At 45.3% G+C, this 17,323-nt stretch overlaps 1 protein-coding gene across 1 annotated transcript in view; it reads right to left on the reverse strand.

Annotated features, from left to right (window-relative positions):
- LOC112215406 (cyclin-dependent kinase 8) overlaps positions 1–17,040 on the reverse strand; it is a 29,646-nt gene extending 12,606 nt beyond the window's left edge. Inside the window, exon 1 of the mRNA XM_024374414.2 lies at positions 16,599–17,040. Within this exon, the coding sequence (XP_024230182.1) occupies positions 16,599–16,726 (128 nt within the window). The 5' untranslated portion in view covers positions 16,727–17,040. The remainder of the gene's footprint in view (positions 1–16,598) is intronic.
- Between the last annotated feature and the right edge of the window lie 283 nt (positions 17,041–17,323).

Consider the following 17,323-nt stretch of genomic DNA (forward strand, 5'->3'; position numbering starts at 1 on the left):
TGGACTAGACCACCAGTCTAGGATGGGGCCAGGAGGACTGGACTAGACCACCAGTCTAGGATGGGGCCAGGAGGACTGGACTAGACCACCAGTCTAGGATGGGGCCAGGAGGACTGGACTAGACCACCAGTCTAGGATGGGGCCAGGAGGACTGGACTAGACATCCAGACTAGGATGGGGCCATGAGGACTGGACCAGACTAGGATGGGGCCAGGAGGACTGGACCAGACTAGGATGGGGCCAGGAGGACTGGACCAGACTAGGATGGGGCCAGGAGGACTGGACCAGACTAGGATGGGGCCAGGAGGACTGGACCAGGCTAGGATGGGGCCAGGAGGACTGGACCAGGCTAGGATGGGGCCAGGAGGACTGGACCAGGCTAGGATGGGGCCAGGAGGACTGGACCAGGCTAGGATGGGGCCAGGAGGACTGGACCAGGCTAGGATGGGGCCAGGAGGACTGGACTAGACCAACAGTCTAGGTTATGGCTGGATTGGGACAGAAGGGGAAGGACAGGGTGTCTGCAGTCTGAAATGAGCTCTTCTCCTTCATGGCCTCTGTATAAAATACCTTTATTGTAATAGCATAAACCTAACCAGTCCTTTCACTGGTAATAATTTATGAAGGGAGCAAGAAGAGAACAATATACTTAAGACAATGGGAAAACTGGAATAAACAGCATTGCCTGGCTGAAATGGCTATGATATGGTCTACATTCTTGGATACATCGGCAGTGTTTTTTGTCTCAGCCAGACACTAACATGTTTAGGCTAAAACGTTCAATGCAATAAAAATATTTTTTTTTGTGTCAAACTAGGTCTATGCAATAACGTTAAGAGCCCAAGGTAATTAAACCAGAATAGCAAAACAAACTAATTTGGGGATTGCTCAAAACCCATATATTCTAGTATTTTGAATAATTTATTGGACATTACTATTTAGCCTATGAATTTGCATTACAATAGTTCTCAGCATTGGTCTACATAAATTAGTCTAGCCTATTTTTTTTTCTTTTAAAAACTTTGGTTGAAGAGAAAACGTAATCGAGACATGTATAGAATAACATTGTTTGCAAGTTTTACAGTGCTTTACAGTACTTGGTCATGAGATAATAGCATAGTATGGATGCACGATATCAGAATAGGAGGATATTAGCTAAAAACGCCGGCATCGACCTGTGGTCTAGCTTAACGCTAATGTGCAAAACCGATGTCAAAGCTGACGTGCATACGTATAACATAGGTAGGTCACGTAATTGTAATATTTGTGTTGTGGAGAAATGACCAGGCAGGAGACGGGAGTACAGTTAGTTTTCGTTTAGTCAAAACCCCTCGTGCTCTACAGTTCCCGGCATCCCAGTGCGCATGTGCATTTCCTATTAGGTGTAGTAACGTAACACTGCCGTAATGCATTACTGCTTAGTAACAGCACAGTAACTAATATAAACAGATGTAGATCCCAGATACTACACTCCTCCCCCATAGTGTTTAACTCCCAGAGAACAAGGTAAATATGTTAGGTAACTACAAATGCAATATCTGAACAATGCATTCTTAAACATTTTTCAACTACTGGGTTGAAGCAGACTTTTCAGAGCCCAGCACAAATCCAGGGGATTATTCCACCCCGAAGATGGAGTTTGTGTCCTAATAACTAACCCAGGTAATGTCATTTTTCTTTCCTTTTATCTAGGACATATTAAAATGTTTGTTTTACTGTATGTTACCTCCTTAACCAGCACAACTCACAGGTCAAGCTTTTGAGATGCCCTTCGCTGTCGAATAGGATATCTCCGCTCCTCCTGGGCTACCTGTGGTGGGCCAGGTTCGGGTGGAAGGTCAGGCTCCGTCTCTCCCGTACGTCCACAGTCAGGAGAATAGTCCTGGGGGTCGTTATTGTTCTTGTTCTCTCGGCATGTCTCTGCTGGGGCGTTGGACCGTAGCAGATGATCCACATGAACGTTGACCTGGCGATGACCAATTTGGACTTGGTAGGTCAAAGGTCCTCTGCGTTGCAAGATCACACCTGAGTTCCACAGGCGCTTGGGGTGTCTGAAATTACGTACCATCACCCTCTCTTCCTCTTTGAATTCTCTGACAGTCTTTGAGTGTCTGTCATGAGCTTTCTTCTGCTGTAGCTGGTGCTTTGCCACAGTGCTTGACAAGTCTGGTTTCAACAATGTCAGGCGGGTACGTGGTTGGCGTTTCAGAAACAGTTCAGCTGGTGTACATTCCGTTACTGTGTGTGGGGTGTTACGGTAAGTAAATAGGAACCGGGGAAGCCTTGTGGATGGGCACAGACTGAACCTCGAGTCTAGTCCAGGCCTTCTTAAAGGTTTGCACGGCTCTCTCCGCTGCTCCGTTTGATGCCGGATGGTAAGGTGGTGACAGGATGTGCCTTACTCCGTTGTTCTTGAGAAACATTTCAAAATTGTTTGACGTAAACGGGGGGGCATTGTCCGATACGAGCTCCTTGACTAGTCCAAAGGATGCAAACAGGTGTCTGAGAAGATTGATGGTCTTCTCAGCTGTGGTCAGTTGAGTAGGGAACACGTCCATCCACTTGGAATGGACATCGACGACAACAACGAAATGTTGCTTGTCAATATCTGCGTAATCCACATGGATGCGTTCCCACGGTGTAGCAGCCCAGGACGATGGATGAAGAGGTGCAGCAGCAGGCTTGTTGCGAACAGCTTCACAAGGTGAGCAGTGGCCTACATGCTGTTGAATGTCCCCTGATCCAGTCCAGGCCACCACAGATAACTGCGAGCGTGTGCTTTCATTCGAGTGATCCCTGGATGTCCCTCATGCAGGTCAGATAGCAGTCTCCTCTGGAATTTGTGAGGTACCACCACCCTTGATCAGTGGACAACTGGTCTTTCTTGTCGATGAATGGACGAAGGTTATCGTCATTTACAAAGGTTGGCCAACCGCCTAATGTTAAGTCCAAGACTTTGGAAAGCACTGGGTCTTTCCTTGTTTCCTCTGCTATGTCAGAAGCAGATATGGGCAGTTCATCAATGAGAGAGATCTGGAAGACTGCTCTATCATCTTCACTGTCGGAGTCACTATTGCATGGTAGTCTTGATAGTGCATCGGCATTTGCGTGATCACTGGATTGTCTGTACTCAATCTCGTAGTTGTAGGCTAACAATATCAGAGCCCAACGTTGCATTCGAAGTGCAGCAAGGGTTGGTATAGCTGATTTTGGTCCAAGGATGGCCAACAGAGGCTTGTGATCTGTCAGCAGTTGGAACTTCCTTCCGTAGAGGTATTTGTGAAACTTCTTCACTCCGAATATTATGCTCAGGGCTTCCTTCTCAATTTGAGCATAATTTCTCACTTGGTGACAGAGTCAGTGATGCAAATGCAATAGGGTGTTCTTCACCTGACGGTAGAACACGTGAGATGACGGCTCCTACTCCGTATGGAGATGCATCACACGCGAGTCTCAGCTTCATCTCTGTGTTATAGTGGGCAAGCCACTTGCTCTTTAGCAGATGCTGTTTGCAAGTCTTGAATGCTTCTTCGCATTGTGGGGACCAATTCCACTTTGTATCGGCCTGCAGCAGTTGGTGAAGCGGATGCAACAATGTGGACAAGTTTGCCACAAACTTTCCGTAATAGTTCAGGAGCCCCAAAAATGACCTCAGCTCTGAGATATTTGTGGGTGCTGGTGCGTTTATGATTGCTTCCACCTTGCTGTTGGTTGGGCGTAGGCCTTGTGCATCAATCTTGTATCCGAGATACTCCACTGAGTCCTGGAGGAACTCACACTTGCTGCGTTTCATTCTCACTCCGTATTTCTCCAGTCTTGACATCACTTTGTCCAGCACTACAAGGTGCTCTCCAATGGTTGGTGCTGACACGAGGATGTCGTCCATGAAGCACACAACATGGTCTATACCGTCCAAGATCTGATCCATTGTTTGTTGTGTTGGGGAATAATCAGAATTGGTTGGTAACATAGGTAAGATGTTTTATATTCATCATATGCTTATGAGTTATTTCTCATAAGAATGTATTTTGTTGTACTATAGTGGTGGCCATTGGCAGTTATCTGTTCTCTGTCAGGACTAAGTTGTTTGGGCCGCAGAGAGGGGAGAGGTCAAGGTGTCATGTGTAAACATATCCTTTGCTCCACTGTGTCTGTGTGCCGGTCACTCCCTACTTTTCCCATCGGGGAGAGGAGGATGGCAGTGTCTGGAATCATTCTATGCTCCCTCTTTTGTTGACCTATAGCCTCACTCTCCTCTCCGTGAGTTTGTCCAGGATTGGTTGTATTTAGAATTGGTTGTATCTAAATAACAATTTGATATATATCATAGGGTGGGGGTAATGTCTTGGTACCATTTTGTACCAAGGACGAAATAAGAGCTTTGTTTAGGAGACCAAACTGAATGATAATTTATAGCCAACTCTGTCTGGTTAGGGGATACTCCTCTCTGAGGTAAAGTCTTTCTTTGTGTAAGTTCCTAAGACCTGTGGTTTGTCATGTCGTCTAGGGGGGGGTGGATCTTTGCTATTAAAGTATCTCAGTTGCAATGTAGAGGGGGCTCTCAGAGAATTCATTGATAGACACTGAATTGATCTGAGAGTCACAGGGTTGTGATAGAGCTCATATAATTAAAGATGGACTTTGATAACTAACTCTGACTTGTGTTGTGGTTTGCTCTCATGATTTGGTAAATAGAGGAAATTTCCACGACAGTTGGAATATCGCTGGAGCTGTCGAGATTCCATAGGCCAAGCGATTGAATCTGAATAGCCCCTTGTGTGTATTGATGGTCAGATACTGTTCTGACTCCGGATCCAGCTTCAGTTGCTGATAAGCGAATGCCAGGTCCAGCTTACTGAAAACCTTCCCACCAGCTAGAGTGGCAAACAGATCTTCAGCGTTTGGTAGTGGATATTCCTCTGGTAGCATGCAGCGATTTACTTTGACCTTGTAGTCACCGCACATTCTGACGGTCTCGTCTTTCTTTGGGACTACAACAATCGGAGCGGCCCAGTCGCTCCTCACTACTTTCGTGATTATGTTATTCTTCTGTAGGCATTCCAGTTCCTTCTCTACTGCTTCCTTAAGAGCATAGGGAACCGGACATGGTTTGTGAAAGATAGGCTTGGTTCCTTCTTGCACTCTGACTTTTGCTGTGAAGTCTTGTATTTCACCGTAGCCATCTTTGAAAAGATCTTTGTGCGTCTCCAGCATGTTAGTGAGTGTAGCCTGACTCACTGGTTTGTCATTTCTGAGACTGAAGATTTCTCCCCAGTTCAACTTGATCTTTTGTAGCCAGTTTCTGCCTAGTAAGGCTGATTTTTCTCCTTTAACAATGACAAGCGGTAGCGTCCACTCCTTCCCCTCATAACGGACTGGTACCTGGATCTGCCCTCACAGGAATAGTGTCACCAGTGTATGAAGAAAGGTGGATGGACGCGGGCTGAAGAGGGCACTCTTTCAGTTTTTCTTTGTAGAGTCTCTCTGGAACCAGAGATACAGACGCTCCGGTGTCCAGCTGCATTTTTACTGGTTTTCCCGCTAATTCCATGTTGGGATAGATTCCATCTTTTAGTTGTTGAGCTGTGTACACTGTGAACAGTTCCACTACTGTTTCAGTTGTACCTTCCTCTTCTTGTGCTGCGTCTGACACTTTGTGCGCTCTTGCTGTGCGTTTTGAGGCCTTACACACTCTCTGTAAATGTCCAACCTTTCCACAATTGTGGCACTTTTCATTTTGGAATCTACATTCACTGTGCTGATGATTATCTCCCCCACATCTGTAGCAACTTGGCTTAGACCTTTGAGATGTGGGCTGCTTTGTTCTTGTGTAAGCTTGAGGACGGGACTGAAAAAAGTGTGACTTTTGTGAGCTTTTTTCACCACGTGCATCACTGACCATGTGAACACCTTTCTGACGTTCTGCATGTCCCAATAGCTCAATAGTATCCCTGTTGGCAAGCTCAAGTCCAAGTGCTATATCACAGGCTTTCTTAAAGGTCAGGTCCTTCTCTGACAGGAGCCTTCTGTGATATGCTTCACCTGTGAGACCACATACAAACTTGTCTCGGAGAGCATCATCAAGAAATCGTGCAAACTCACATGTACTTGCCAGCCTTTTCAAAGCAAGGATGTAGTCAGCCACGGTTTCCCCTTGACTCTGGTGACGTTGGTAAAATCTGAATTGGCTTAGGCTTGAAATACCTTGAAAGAGTTTCAGTCAGTTCTGCATAGTTCAACTCCACTGCTTTCATTGGTTCAATGAGACCTTTCAGCAATCCATACTCAGTTGGACCCAAAACACTGAGAAATACGTCTGCTTTCTTTCCATCTTTGATTTCATTTGCAGCCAGCCAACGCTCAAAATGCTCCAAATAGGAATCAAAATCCTCTTTTGTAGCCTCAAACTCTGGTACTCTACCAATGGTTGCCATTTTCACTGTTAATTGTTCAGTTTCCTTATTCCTTCATTTTCATCTTCATCATTGTATTCCTTAATGTTCATTTTTTCCCTTGACAATATTTCTCCACTGAGATCGCCTAATTCAACTTGTACCAAGATGGCATAGCAGTTCAGACGTCTTTTGTCCTCGTCTTGTCCTGTGTGTGTGTATGTGTATGTGTATATATATATATATATATATATATATATATATATACATATATTTACAACTTTTCACATACATTTTATTTTTATTTTCCATCAACTCATCTTCAAAACACGCTCCTGCAACCCGCCTCACCAATTTATATTTATAAAAAAGTATTATTTACCTCAAATCTGTAATCCTCCAAGAAGCTAGCCAGAAACTCCAAGAAGCTAGCCAGAAACTAGCCAGAAGCTAATCCAGAAGCTAATAAGAAGCTAGTTCAGAAGCTAGTTAGCTTCTTTACTGGCAAATCGTTAGTATTCAGCTAACCACGGTTTGTGGTCATCAGCTATCCTTTAGCTCGAAAATCTATCGCCAGTTCTGTACGGCGCAGCGCGGCTCGGAACATACCGGACCAATTGTTCTCTCCATGTCCCTGGATTTCAACTGCTCTCTGGACATTCATACCCGTATCTCACAGCTAGCTAGCTGCTATCCGTGTGACTATCGGTCTTCGTCGATTCCGGAGCAAACATCAATTATTCCGGAGCTAGCCAGCTCCGTCAATCACTCCTGAGTTCCATCGATCACTCCTGGGCTGCAGTCACCTATCCGGACCCGTTTTACTGCCTACGCGGAGCCCCACCGGTCCTTCACAACTGGACTGCCGACGTCATCTACCCGAAGGAGATCCGGCTGGCTCCTCCGTTGTGTTTTTATTATTATTATGTTTTCTTCTTGGGCCTCTATAACTATATCTATTGTTTTTATTTTTGTTGTTGTTGTGTGATTTGGATTAATCCCCTCTACCACACGGAACCCCACTAATCTACTGACGGAACGCAAGAGGTGGCTAACAACAGACCTCCATCCTATGCTAGCTTGCTACCGATGGCCTGGCTAGCTGTCTAAATCGCCGTGACCCCCAACTAACCTCTCCACTCACTGGACCCTTTTGATCACTCGACTAAGCATGCCTCTCCTTAATGTCAATATGTCTTGTCCATTGCTGTTCTGGTTAGTGTTTATTGGCTTATTTCACTGTAGAGCCTCTAGTCCTGCTCACTATACCTTATCCAACATATTAGTTCCACCACCCACACATGCAATGACATCTCCTGGTTTCAATGATGTTTCTAGAGACAATCTCTCTCACTTCATCACTCAATACCTAGGTTTACCTCCACTGTATTCACATCCTACCATACCTTTGTCTGTACATTATACCTTGATGCTATTTTATCGCCCCCAGAAACCTCCTTTTACTCTCTGTTCCAGACGTTCTAGACGACTAATTCTTATTGCTTTTAGCCGCACCCTTATTCTACTCCTCCTATGTTCCTCTGGCGATGTAGAGGTGAATCCAGGCCATGCAGTGCCTAGCTCCACTCCTATTCCCCAGGCGCTCTCTTTTGACGACTTCTGTAACCGTAATAGCCTTGGTTTCATGCATGTTAACATTAGAAGCCTCCTCCCTAAGTTTGTTCTATTCACTGCTTTAGCACACTCTGCCAACCCGGATGTTCTAGCTGTGTCTGAATCCTGGCTTAGGAAGACCACCAAAAATTCAGAAATTTTAATTCCAAACTACAACATTTTCAGACAAGATAGAACTGCCAAAGGGGGCGGTGTTGCAATCTACTGCAAAGATAGTAGGACAGAACTCTGCAGGCTATCCAGGTCTGTACCCAAACAATTTGAACTTCTACTTTTAAAAATCCACCTCTCTAAAAACAAGTCTCTCACCGTTGCCGCCTGCTATAGACCACCCTCTGCCCCCAGCTGTGCTCTGGACACCATATGTGAACTGATTGCCCCCCATCTATCTTCAGAGCTCGTGCTGCTAGGCGACCTAAACTGGAACATGCTTAACACCCCAGCCATCCTACAATCTAAACTTGATGCCCTCAATCTCACACAAATGATCAATGAACCTACCAGGTACCTCCCCAAAGCCTTAAACACGGGCACCCTCATAGATTTATCCTAACCAACTTCCCCTCTAAATACACCTCTGCTGTCTTCAACCAAGATCTCAGCGATCACTGCCTCATTGCCTGCATCCGTAATGGGTGAGCGGTCAAACGACCTCCACTCATCACTGTAAAACGCTCCCTGAAACACTTCAGCGAGCAGGCCTTTCTAATCGACCTGGCCGGGGTATCCTGGAAGGATATTGATCTCATCCCGTCAGTAGAGGATGCCTGGATATTTTTTTTAAATGCCTTCCTAACCATCTTAAATAAACATGCCCCATTCAAGAAATTTAGAACCAGGAACAGATATAGCCCTTGGTTCTCCCCAGACCTGACTGCCCTTAACCAACACAAAAACATCCTATGGCGTTCTGCATTAGCATCGAACAGCCCCCGTGATATGCAGCTGTTCAGGGAAGCTAGAAACCATTATACACAGGCAGTTAGAAAAGCCAAGGCTAGCTTTTTCAAGCAGAAATTTGCTTCCTGCAACACTAACTCAAAAAGTTCTGGGACACTGTAAAGTCCATGGAGAATAAGAACACCTCCTCCCAGCTGCCCACTGCACTGAAGATAGGAAACACTGTCACCACTGATAAATCCACCATAATTGAGAATTTCAATAAGCATTTTTCTACGGCTGGCCATGCTTTCCACCTGGCTACTCCTACCCCGGTCAACAGCACTGCACCCCCAACAGCAACTCGCCCAAGCCTTCCCCATTTCTCCTTCTCCCAAATCCATTCAGCTGATGTTCTGAAAGAGCTGCAAAATCTGGACCCCTACAAATCAGCCGGGCTAGACAATCTGGACCCTTTCTTTCTAAAATTATCTGCCGAAATTGTTGCCACCCCTATTACTAGCCTGTTCAACCTCTCTTTCGTGTCGTCTGAGATTCCCAAAGATTGGAAAGCAGCTGCGGTCATCCCCCTCTTCAAAGGGGGGACACTCTTGACCCAAACTGCTACAGACCTATATCTATCCTACCATGCCTTTCTAAGGTCTTCGAAAGCCAAGTCAACAAACAGATTACCAACCATTTCGAATCTCACCATACCTTCTCTGCTATGCAATCTGGTTTCAGAGCTGGTCATGGGTGCACCTCAGCCACGCTCAAGGTCCTAAACGATATCTTAACCGCCATCGATAAGAAACATTACTGTGCAGCCGTATTCATTGATCTGGCCAAGGCTTTCGACTCTGTCAATCACCACATCGGCAGACTCGACAGCCTTGGTTTCTCAAATGATTGCCTCGCCTGGTTCACCAACTACTTCTCTGATAGAGTTCAGTGTGTCAAATCGGAGGGTCTGCTGTCCGGACCTCTGGCAGTCTATGGGGGTGCCACAGGGTTCAATTCTTGGACCGACTCTCTTCTCTGTATACATCAATGAGGTCGCTCTTGCTGCTGGTGAGTCTCTGATCCACCTCTACGCAGACGACACCATTCTGTATACTTCCGGCCCTTCTTTGGACACTGTGTTAACAACCCTCCAGGTAAGCTTCAATGCCATACAACTCTCCTTCCGTGGCCTCCAATTGCTCTTAAATACAAGTAAAACTAAATGCATGCTCTTCAACCGATCGCTACCTGCACCTACCCGCCTGTCCAACATCTCTACTCTGGACGGCTCCGACTTAGAATACGTGGACAACTACAAATACTTAGGTGTCTGGTTAGACTGTAAACTCTCCTTCCAGATCCATATCAACATATCAAACATCTCCAAACCAAAGTTAAATCTAGAATTGGCTTCCTATTTCGCAACAAAGCATCCTTCACTCATGCTGCCAAACATACCCTTGTAAAACTGACCATCCTACCAATACTCGACTTTGGCGATGTCATTTACAAAATAGCCTCCAATACCCTACTCAACAAATTGGATGCAGTCTATCACAGTGCAATCCGTTTTGTCACCAAAGCCCCATATACTACCCACCATTGCGACCTGTACGCTCTCGTTGGCTGGCCCTCGATTCATACTCGTCGCCAAACCCACTGGCTCCATGTCATCTACAAGACCCTGCTAGGTAAAGTCCCCCCTTATCTCAGCTCGCTGGTCACCATAGCATATCCCACCTGTAGCACACGCTCCAGCAGGTATATCTCTCTAGTCACCCCCAAAACCAATTCTTTCTTTGGCTGCCTCTCCTTCCAGTTCTCTGCTGCCAATGACTGGAACAAACTACAAAAATCTCTGAAACTGGAAACACTTATCTCCCTCACTAGCTTTAAGCACCAACTGTCAGAGCAGCTCACAGATTACTGCACCTGTACATAGCCCACCTATAATTTATCCCAAACAACTACATCTTTCCCAACTGTATTTAATTAATTTATTTATTTTGCTCCTTTGCACCCCATTATTTTTATTTCTACTTTGCACATTCTTCCATTGCAAAACTACCATTCCAGTGTTTTACTTGCTATATTGTATTTACTTTGCCACCATGGCCTTTTTTGCCTTTACCTCCCGTCTCACCTCATTTGCTCGCATTGTATATAGACTTGTTTATACTGTATTATTGACTGTATGTTTGTTTTACTCCATGTGTAACTCTGTGTCGTTGTATCTGTCGAACTGCTTTGCTTTATCTTGGCCAGGTCGCAATTGTAAATGAGAACTTGTTCTCAACTTGCCTACCTGGTTAAATAAAGGTTAAATAAATAAATAATTTCAATGGGTTCAATGAGACCGGTTAAAAATCTTTTTACCACCAGAGGGCAGTGTCGCTATTCTGGACTCCAATAGTCTTGCTACTTGGCAGCTCCTGAATACTGTACTAGCAGTGCTAGCAGTGCTTAGCCTTCTCTACTGGCGAAAGAAAATAAAAAAATAACTGGCAAATTACATAATTATTTTGAGTTTCATTACCCACGCAACATTCTTCCCTTCAAGCAATGTCCGTTTATGTAGTTTAATCACCTCGTCGCCACTGTAATATTTGTGTTGTGGAGAAATGACCAGGCAGGAGACGGGAGTACAGTTAGTTTTCGTTTAGTCAAAACCTCTCGTGCTCTACAGTTCCCGGCATCCCAGTGCGCATGTGCATTTCCTATTAGGTGTAGTAACGTAACACTGCCGTAATGCATTACTGCTTAGTAACAGCACAGTAACTAATATAAACAGATGTAGATCCCAGATACTACAGTAATAACGCCACGAAAAATACAGCGCTACACAGAACAAAAGCAGAAAAATACTAAGCGCACACTTCCAACAACTAAACAAGTTCAAGTTGAGCAGTCATTTGAAAGACTAAGAAAATTTCAGCGAGACAACTCAAAAGGCGAAATCCATTAACGCCAAGATAATGGAATTCATTATGCTACTTGATATGGGCGTCACTGCTATTAGCTTCACGACTGACATTTGGACAAGCGATGGCAGCCCCATGAGCATGCAGAGTCTGACAGCACAGTGGGTCAACAAGGATTTCCTACTGAGGAAAGTACGAAATTGCATGCTCAAGAATGTCAAATCAAATCAAATTTTATTTGTCACATACACATGGTTAGCAGATGTTAATGCGAGTGTAGCGAAATGCTTGTGCTTCTAGTTCCGACAATGCAGTAATAACGAACAAGTAATCTAACTAACAATTCCAAAAAAACTACTGTCTTATACACAGTGTAAGGGGATAAAGAATATGTACATAAGGATATATGAATGAGTGATGGTACAGAGCAGCATAGGCAAGATACAGTAGATGATATCGAGTACAGTATATACATATGAGATGAGTATGTAAACCAAGTGGCATAGTTAAAGTGGCTAGTGATACATGTATTACATAAGGATGCAGTCGATGATATAGAGTACAGTATATACGTATGCATATGAGATGAATAATGTAGGGTAAGTAACATTATATAAGGTAGCATTGTTTAAAGTGGCTAGTGATATATTTACATCATTTCCCATCAATTCCCATTATTAAAGTGGCTGGAGTTGAGTCAGTGTCATTGACAGTGTGTTGGCAGCAGCCACTCAATGTTAGTGGTGGCTGTTTAACAGTCTGATGGCCTTGAGATAGAAGCTGTTTTTCAGTCTCTCGGTCCCAGCTTTGATGCACCTGTACTGACCTCGCCTTCTGGATGACAGCGGGGTGAACAGGCAGTGGCTCGGGTGGTTGATGTCCTTGATGATCTTTATGGCCTTCCTGTAGCATCGGGTGGTGTAGGTGTCCTGGAGGGCAGGTAGTTTGCCCCCGGTGATGCGTTGTGCAGACCTCACTACCCTCTGGAGAGCCTTACGGTTGAGGGCGGTGCAGTTGCCATACCAGGCGGTGATACAGCCCGCCAGGATGCTCTCGATTGTGCATCTGTAGAAGTTTGTGAGTGCTTTTGGTGACAAGCCGAATTTCTTCAGCCTCCTGAGGTTGAAGAGGCGCTGCTGCGCCTTCTTCACGATGCTGTCTGTGTGAGTGGACCAATTCAGTTTGTCTGTGATGTGTATGCCGAGGAACTTAAAACTTGCTACCCTCTCCACTACTGTTCCATCGATGTGGATGGGGGGGGGTGTTCCCTCTGCTGTTTCCTGAAGTCCACAATCATCTCCTTAGTTTTGCTGACGTTGAGTGTGAGGTTATTTTCCTGACACCACACTCCGAGGGCCCTCACCTCCTCCCTGTAGGCCGTCTCATCGTTGTTGGTAATCAAGCCTACCACTGTTGTGTCGTCCGCAAACTTGATGATTGAGTTGGAGGCGTGCGTGGCCACGCAGTCGTGGGTGAACAGGGAGTACAGGAGAGGGCTCAGAACGCACCCTTGTGGGGCCCCAGTGTTGAGGATCAGCGGGGAGGAGATGTTGTTGCCTACCCTCACCACCTGGGGGCGGCCCGTCAGGAAGTCCAGTACCCAGTTGCACAGGGCGGGGTCGAGACCCAGGGTCTCGAGCTTGATGATGAGCTTGGAGGGTACTATGGTGTTGAATGCCGAGCTGTAGTCGATGAACAGCATTCTCACATAGGTATTCCTCTTGTCCAGATGGGTTAGGGCAGTGTGCAGTGTGGTTGAGATTGCATCGTCTGTGGACCTATTTGGGCGGTAAGCAAATTGGAGTGGGTCTAGGGTGTCAGGTAGGGTGGAGGTGATATGGTCCTTGACTAGTCTCTCAAAGCACTTCATGATGACGGATGTGAATGCTACGGGCGGTAGTCGTTTAGCTCAGTTACCTTAGCTTTCTTGGGAACAGGAACAATGGTGGCACTCTTGAAGCATGTGGGAACAGCAGACTGGTATAGGGATTGATTGAATATGTCCGTAAACACACCGGCCAGCTGGTCTGCGCATGCTCTGAGGGCGCGGCTGGGGATGCCGTCTGGGCCTGCAGCCTTGCGAGGGTTAACACGTTTAAATGTCTTACTCACCTCGGCTGCAGTGAAGGAGAGGCCGCATGTTTTCGTTGCAGGCCGTGTCAGTGGCACTGTATTGTCCTCAAAGCGGGCAAAAAGTTATTTAGTCTGCCTGGGAGCAAGACATCCTGGTCCGTGACTGGGCTGGATTTCTTCCTGTAGTCCGTGATTGACTGTAGACCCTGCCACATGCCTCTTGTGTCTGAGCCGTTGAATTGAGATTCTACTTTGTCTCTGTACTGGCGCTTAGCTTGTTTGATAACCTTGCGGAGGGAATAGCTGCACTGTTTGTATTCGGTCATGTCACCAGACACCTTGCCCTGATTAAAAGCAGTGGTTCGCGCTTTCAGTTTCACACGAATGCTGCCATCAATCCACGGTTTCTGGTTAGGGAATGTTTTAATCGTTGCTATGGGAACGACATCTTCAACGCACGTTCTAATGAACTCGCACACCGAATCAGCGTATTCGTCAATGTTGTTATCTGACGCAATACGAAACATCTCCCAGTCCACGTGATGGAAGCAGTCTTGGTGCAGGTTCTCATACCGCTGCTGCTGCCATTTCAATGGCATTTGAGAACATATACACACTTAGCACCATTTGAACAACTGACTGGAGAAATAAGCTAACCCTCTGTCATGGCACTGAAACGCCTGCTCAACAAAACTGCAGACCGTGGGGTTAACTTTACAAAAGTACTCGAGGCTGTGAACAAGTGATTCGGTGGTATTCTCTCTGAGCCTCTTTACTGCGTCGCCACCATGCTCGGTGCTAGGAACAAGGACCGCTACTTCGATGCAGACAAGAAACAGGGTTTACGTGAAATGTTACACAGACAGCTGGACAAGATGAAAACGGACACAGTGACAGTGGGCACCGAGGAAGAGAGGCCACGGACAGACAGAGCTGAAACTTCACTGTTTGACATGTGTGATGAAATCCTGGTTGAGAATGAAACGACTGAACAAATTAACAATGAAACAGCACAGCAAGTAAGTGAAAGAAATAGGTTTGATGATGTTTTACAGGTAATGGGGACATACGTAAATGCCAACAAAATAACTTTTTGGTCAGTGTGGTGTGGTGTGTGTGTAACCTTTATTTAACTAGGCAAGTAAGTTAAGAACAAATTCTTATTTACAATGACTGCCTACCTCGGCCAACGCTGGGCCAATTGTGTGCTGCCCTATGGGACTCTCAATCACGGCCGGATGTGATACAGCCTGGATTCGAACCAGGGACTGTAGTGACACCGCTTGCACTGAGATGCAGTGCCTTAGACCGCTATGTCCGTGTGTGTTAACTATTTAACTGTACTAGAATGCTTAAAAAAAGGACACTCAAATGTAAAATATCAGATATCAGTATCGGCCAAAAATGTCACATCTATGCATCCCTACAGCACACCCTACAGCATAGTTTTCTATTCCACACTACATACTAGGGAGAAAAGACATGATAGTAAAGAGAGTAACATGGCCAATAGAAGGATCACTTTTATTATCATGTCCATCTCATCTATATGAAGGGGGCCTCTTCACTGTGTTAATCCATGCAGAATATATGTACATGTATACATTTAATGTCCCTCCTTTTGAGATTTGAAACACTTTCCTTCTATTATTAGAGGGGGTGAGATTCCTCCATACAATGTAAAGTGCCATACAATGTAAAGCACCTGGTGATAAAACTGCTTTCTGTAAACCCATTATTATGTATTGTGTAGCCAGGCCGATCCAGACACCTCAAACCAGCCAAACCAAACATTCCCTGCGCGCGACTGCACCTGACTTGCTTGGCTGCGTCTGTAATAGGCTATCACACAAAGGCTGGCCTACTTCACTCAGTTTGTCCATATTACTGCGAAAATATTATATCTCGAAATGCAAACAAATGATACGGCATAATTTGATACAAAAATATCCTCGTTATTCTGTTTGGAGCTAGACTTGCTTGATGACTGCAATACCCCACATACAATGTTGTTACAACATCCCCCGCTCTGTTCCGTTTCATCTGCGAGCGCAGGCGTCATTTTAAAACTATACCGGATTTGAAATGCATTATACTAGCATACTAACTACAATACAGCAAGGTTAGCTGGTGGATTTAGCTAACACATTGCACAGCTGTTAGTTACTGAAAGTTGTGGCTGCGTCGCGTGATGCATTGTTCTCTACCTTCTTTGCCTTTTGTGCTGTTGTCTGTGCCCAATAATGTTTGTACCATGTTTTGTGCTGCTACCATGTTGCTGTCATGTGTTGCTACCATGCTGTTGTTTTAGGTCTCTCTTATCGCGTTTTATTTTAATTGTATCGTTAATCCCAGCCCCCGTAGGAGGCCTTTTGGAGGGCCGTTATTGTAAATACGAACTTGTTCTTAACTAACTTGTCTGGTTAAATAAAGGTTAAATAAAATAAAGTTCTGGGCCACTGAGGTCAGTGCTCAAATCAGCTTTGTCATGGAACTCGAGCCCCTGTTCTCCAAGTGCTATGACGTACTGAGTTTATTCAGTTGGTTCTTTAAAATGTTCCCCGTACTACGAGTTACAAATAGGTGTAACGGAGAGGGGGCCTTGAAAACAAGAGCAACCAAGACAAACCGAGTTGTTTTATTGGGAGACTAGTGGACCTGAGGGCCTTCTTACTGGCTCTCATTATCAACTCACCCATCTTTTCTCTTTGCTTTGTATACATGACCGTAGGTGCCTCTTCCCACTTTGCATCCCTCGTATTCAAACAGGTCCTCGACACGTTCTCTCTCTCCGGTCAGCATCACTTTGAAATCGTAGTCCATTCTCTCTGTTGTTTAGGTCAATTATCTTCTGCTTCCTTTTAAAGCGCCGCTTGGGAGGCAACTTACTTCACAACCCCAGTTAGAATTTGTTGTTGCCTTCCTTCGCGTCGCTCTCTCCTCAGCCCTATTTACACATTTAACGGCTAGGTTTATGTTTACCAGAGAAGACGCAGGTTTTTTATCGGCGACGAAGGGCCAGGTATGGGCAGTAAAACTAGCTTCCCCGTTCTCTTGTATTATCTTGCTACTGCGTTTCTCCAGCCGGTATCACTCTGGAGAACTGAAAAACCACGCACGGCACTGTCGTAAAATGTCGTTATTGCACAGAAATGGACGGGGCTATATGTTTAGAACACCACGTGGATTTTAACTCTTTGTAACCTGAAGGGGATACAAATTGTACTATTCACACAAAAACATCACGTTTTATGATCAGAACTTTGGTGCTGGCATCTCTGAAGCCAGTTCAAGTGTTTCCTCTACACATTTCATGACAATTATGCCACTCCTTAATCATAATCTGATGTTGGATATCCAAAATTAGATAATTCTGGCGTCTAATAAAGGCATAAAGAGGAGTCAAGATATGCGCACGGA

This window comes from Oncorhynchus tshawytscha, linkage group LG16 (genome assembly GCF_018296145.1).
Source record: "Oncorhynchus tshawytscha isolate Ot180627B linkage group LG16, Otsh_v2.0, whole genome shotgun sequence".
Classification (NCBI taxonomy): Eukaryota; Metazoa; Chordata; class Actinopteri; order Salmoniformes; family Salmonidae; genus Oncorhynchus; species Oncorhynchus tshawytscha.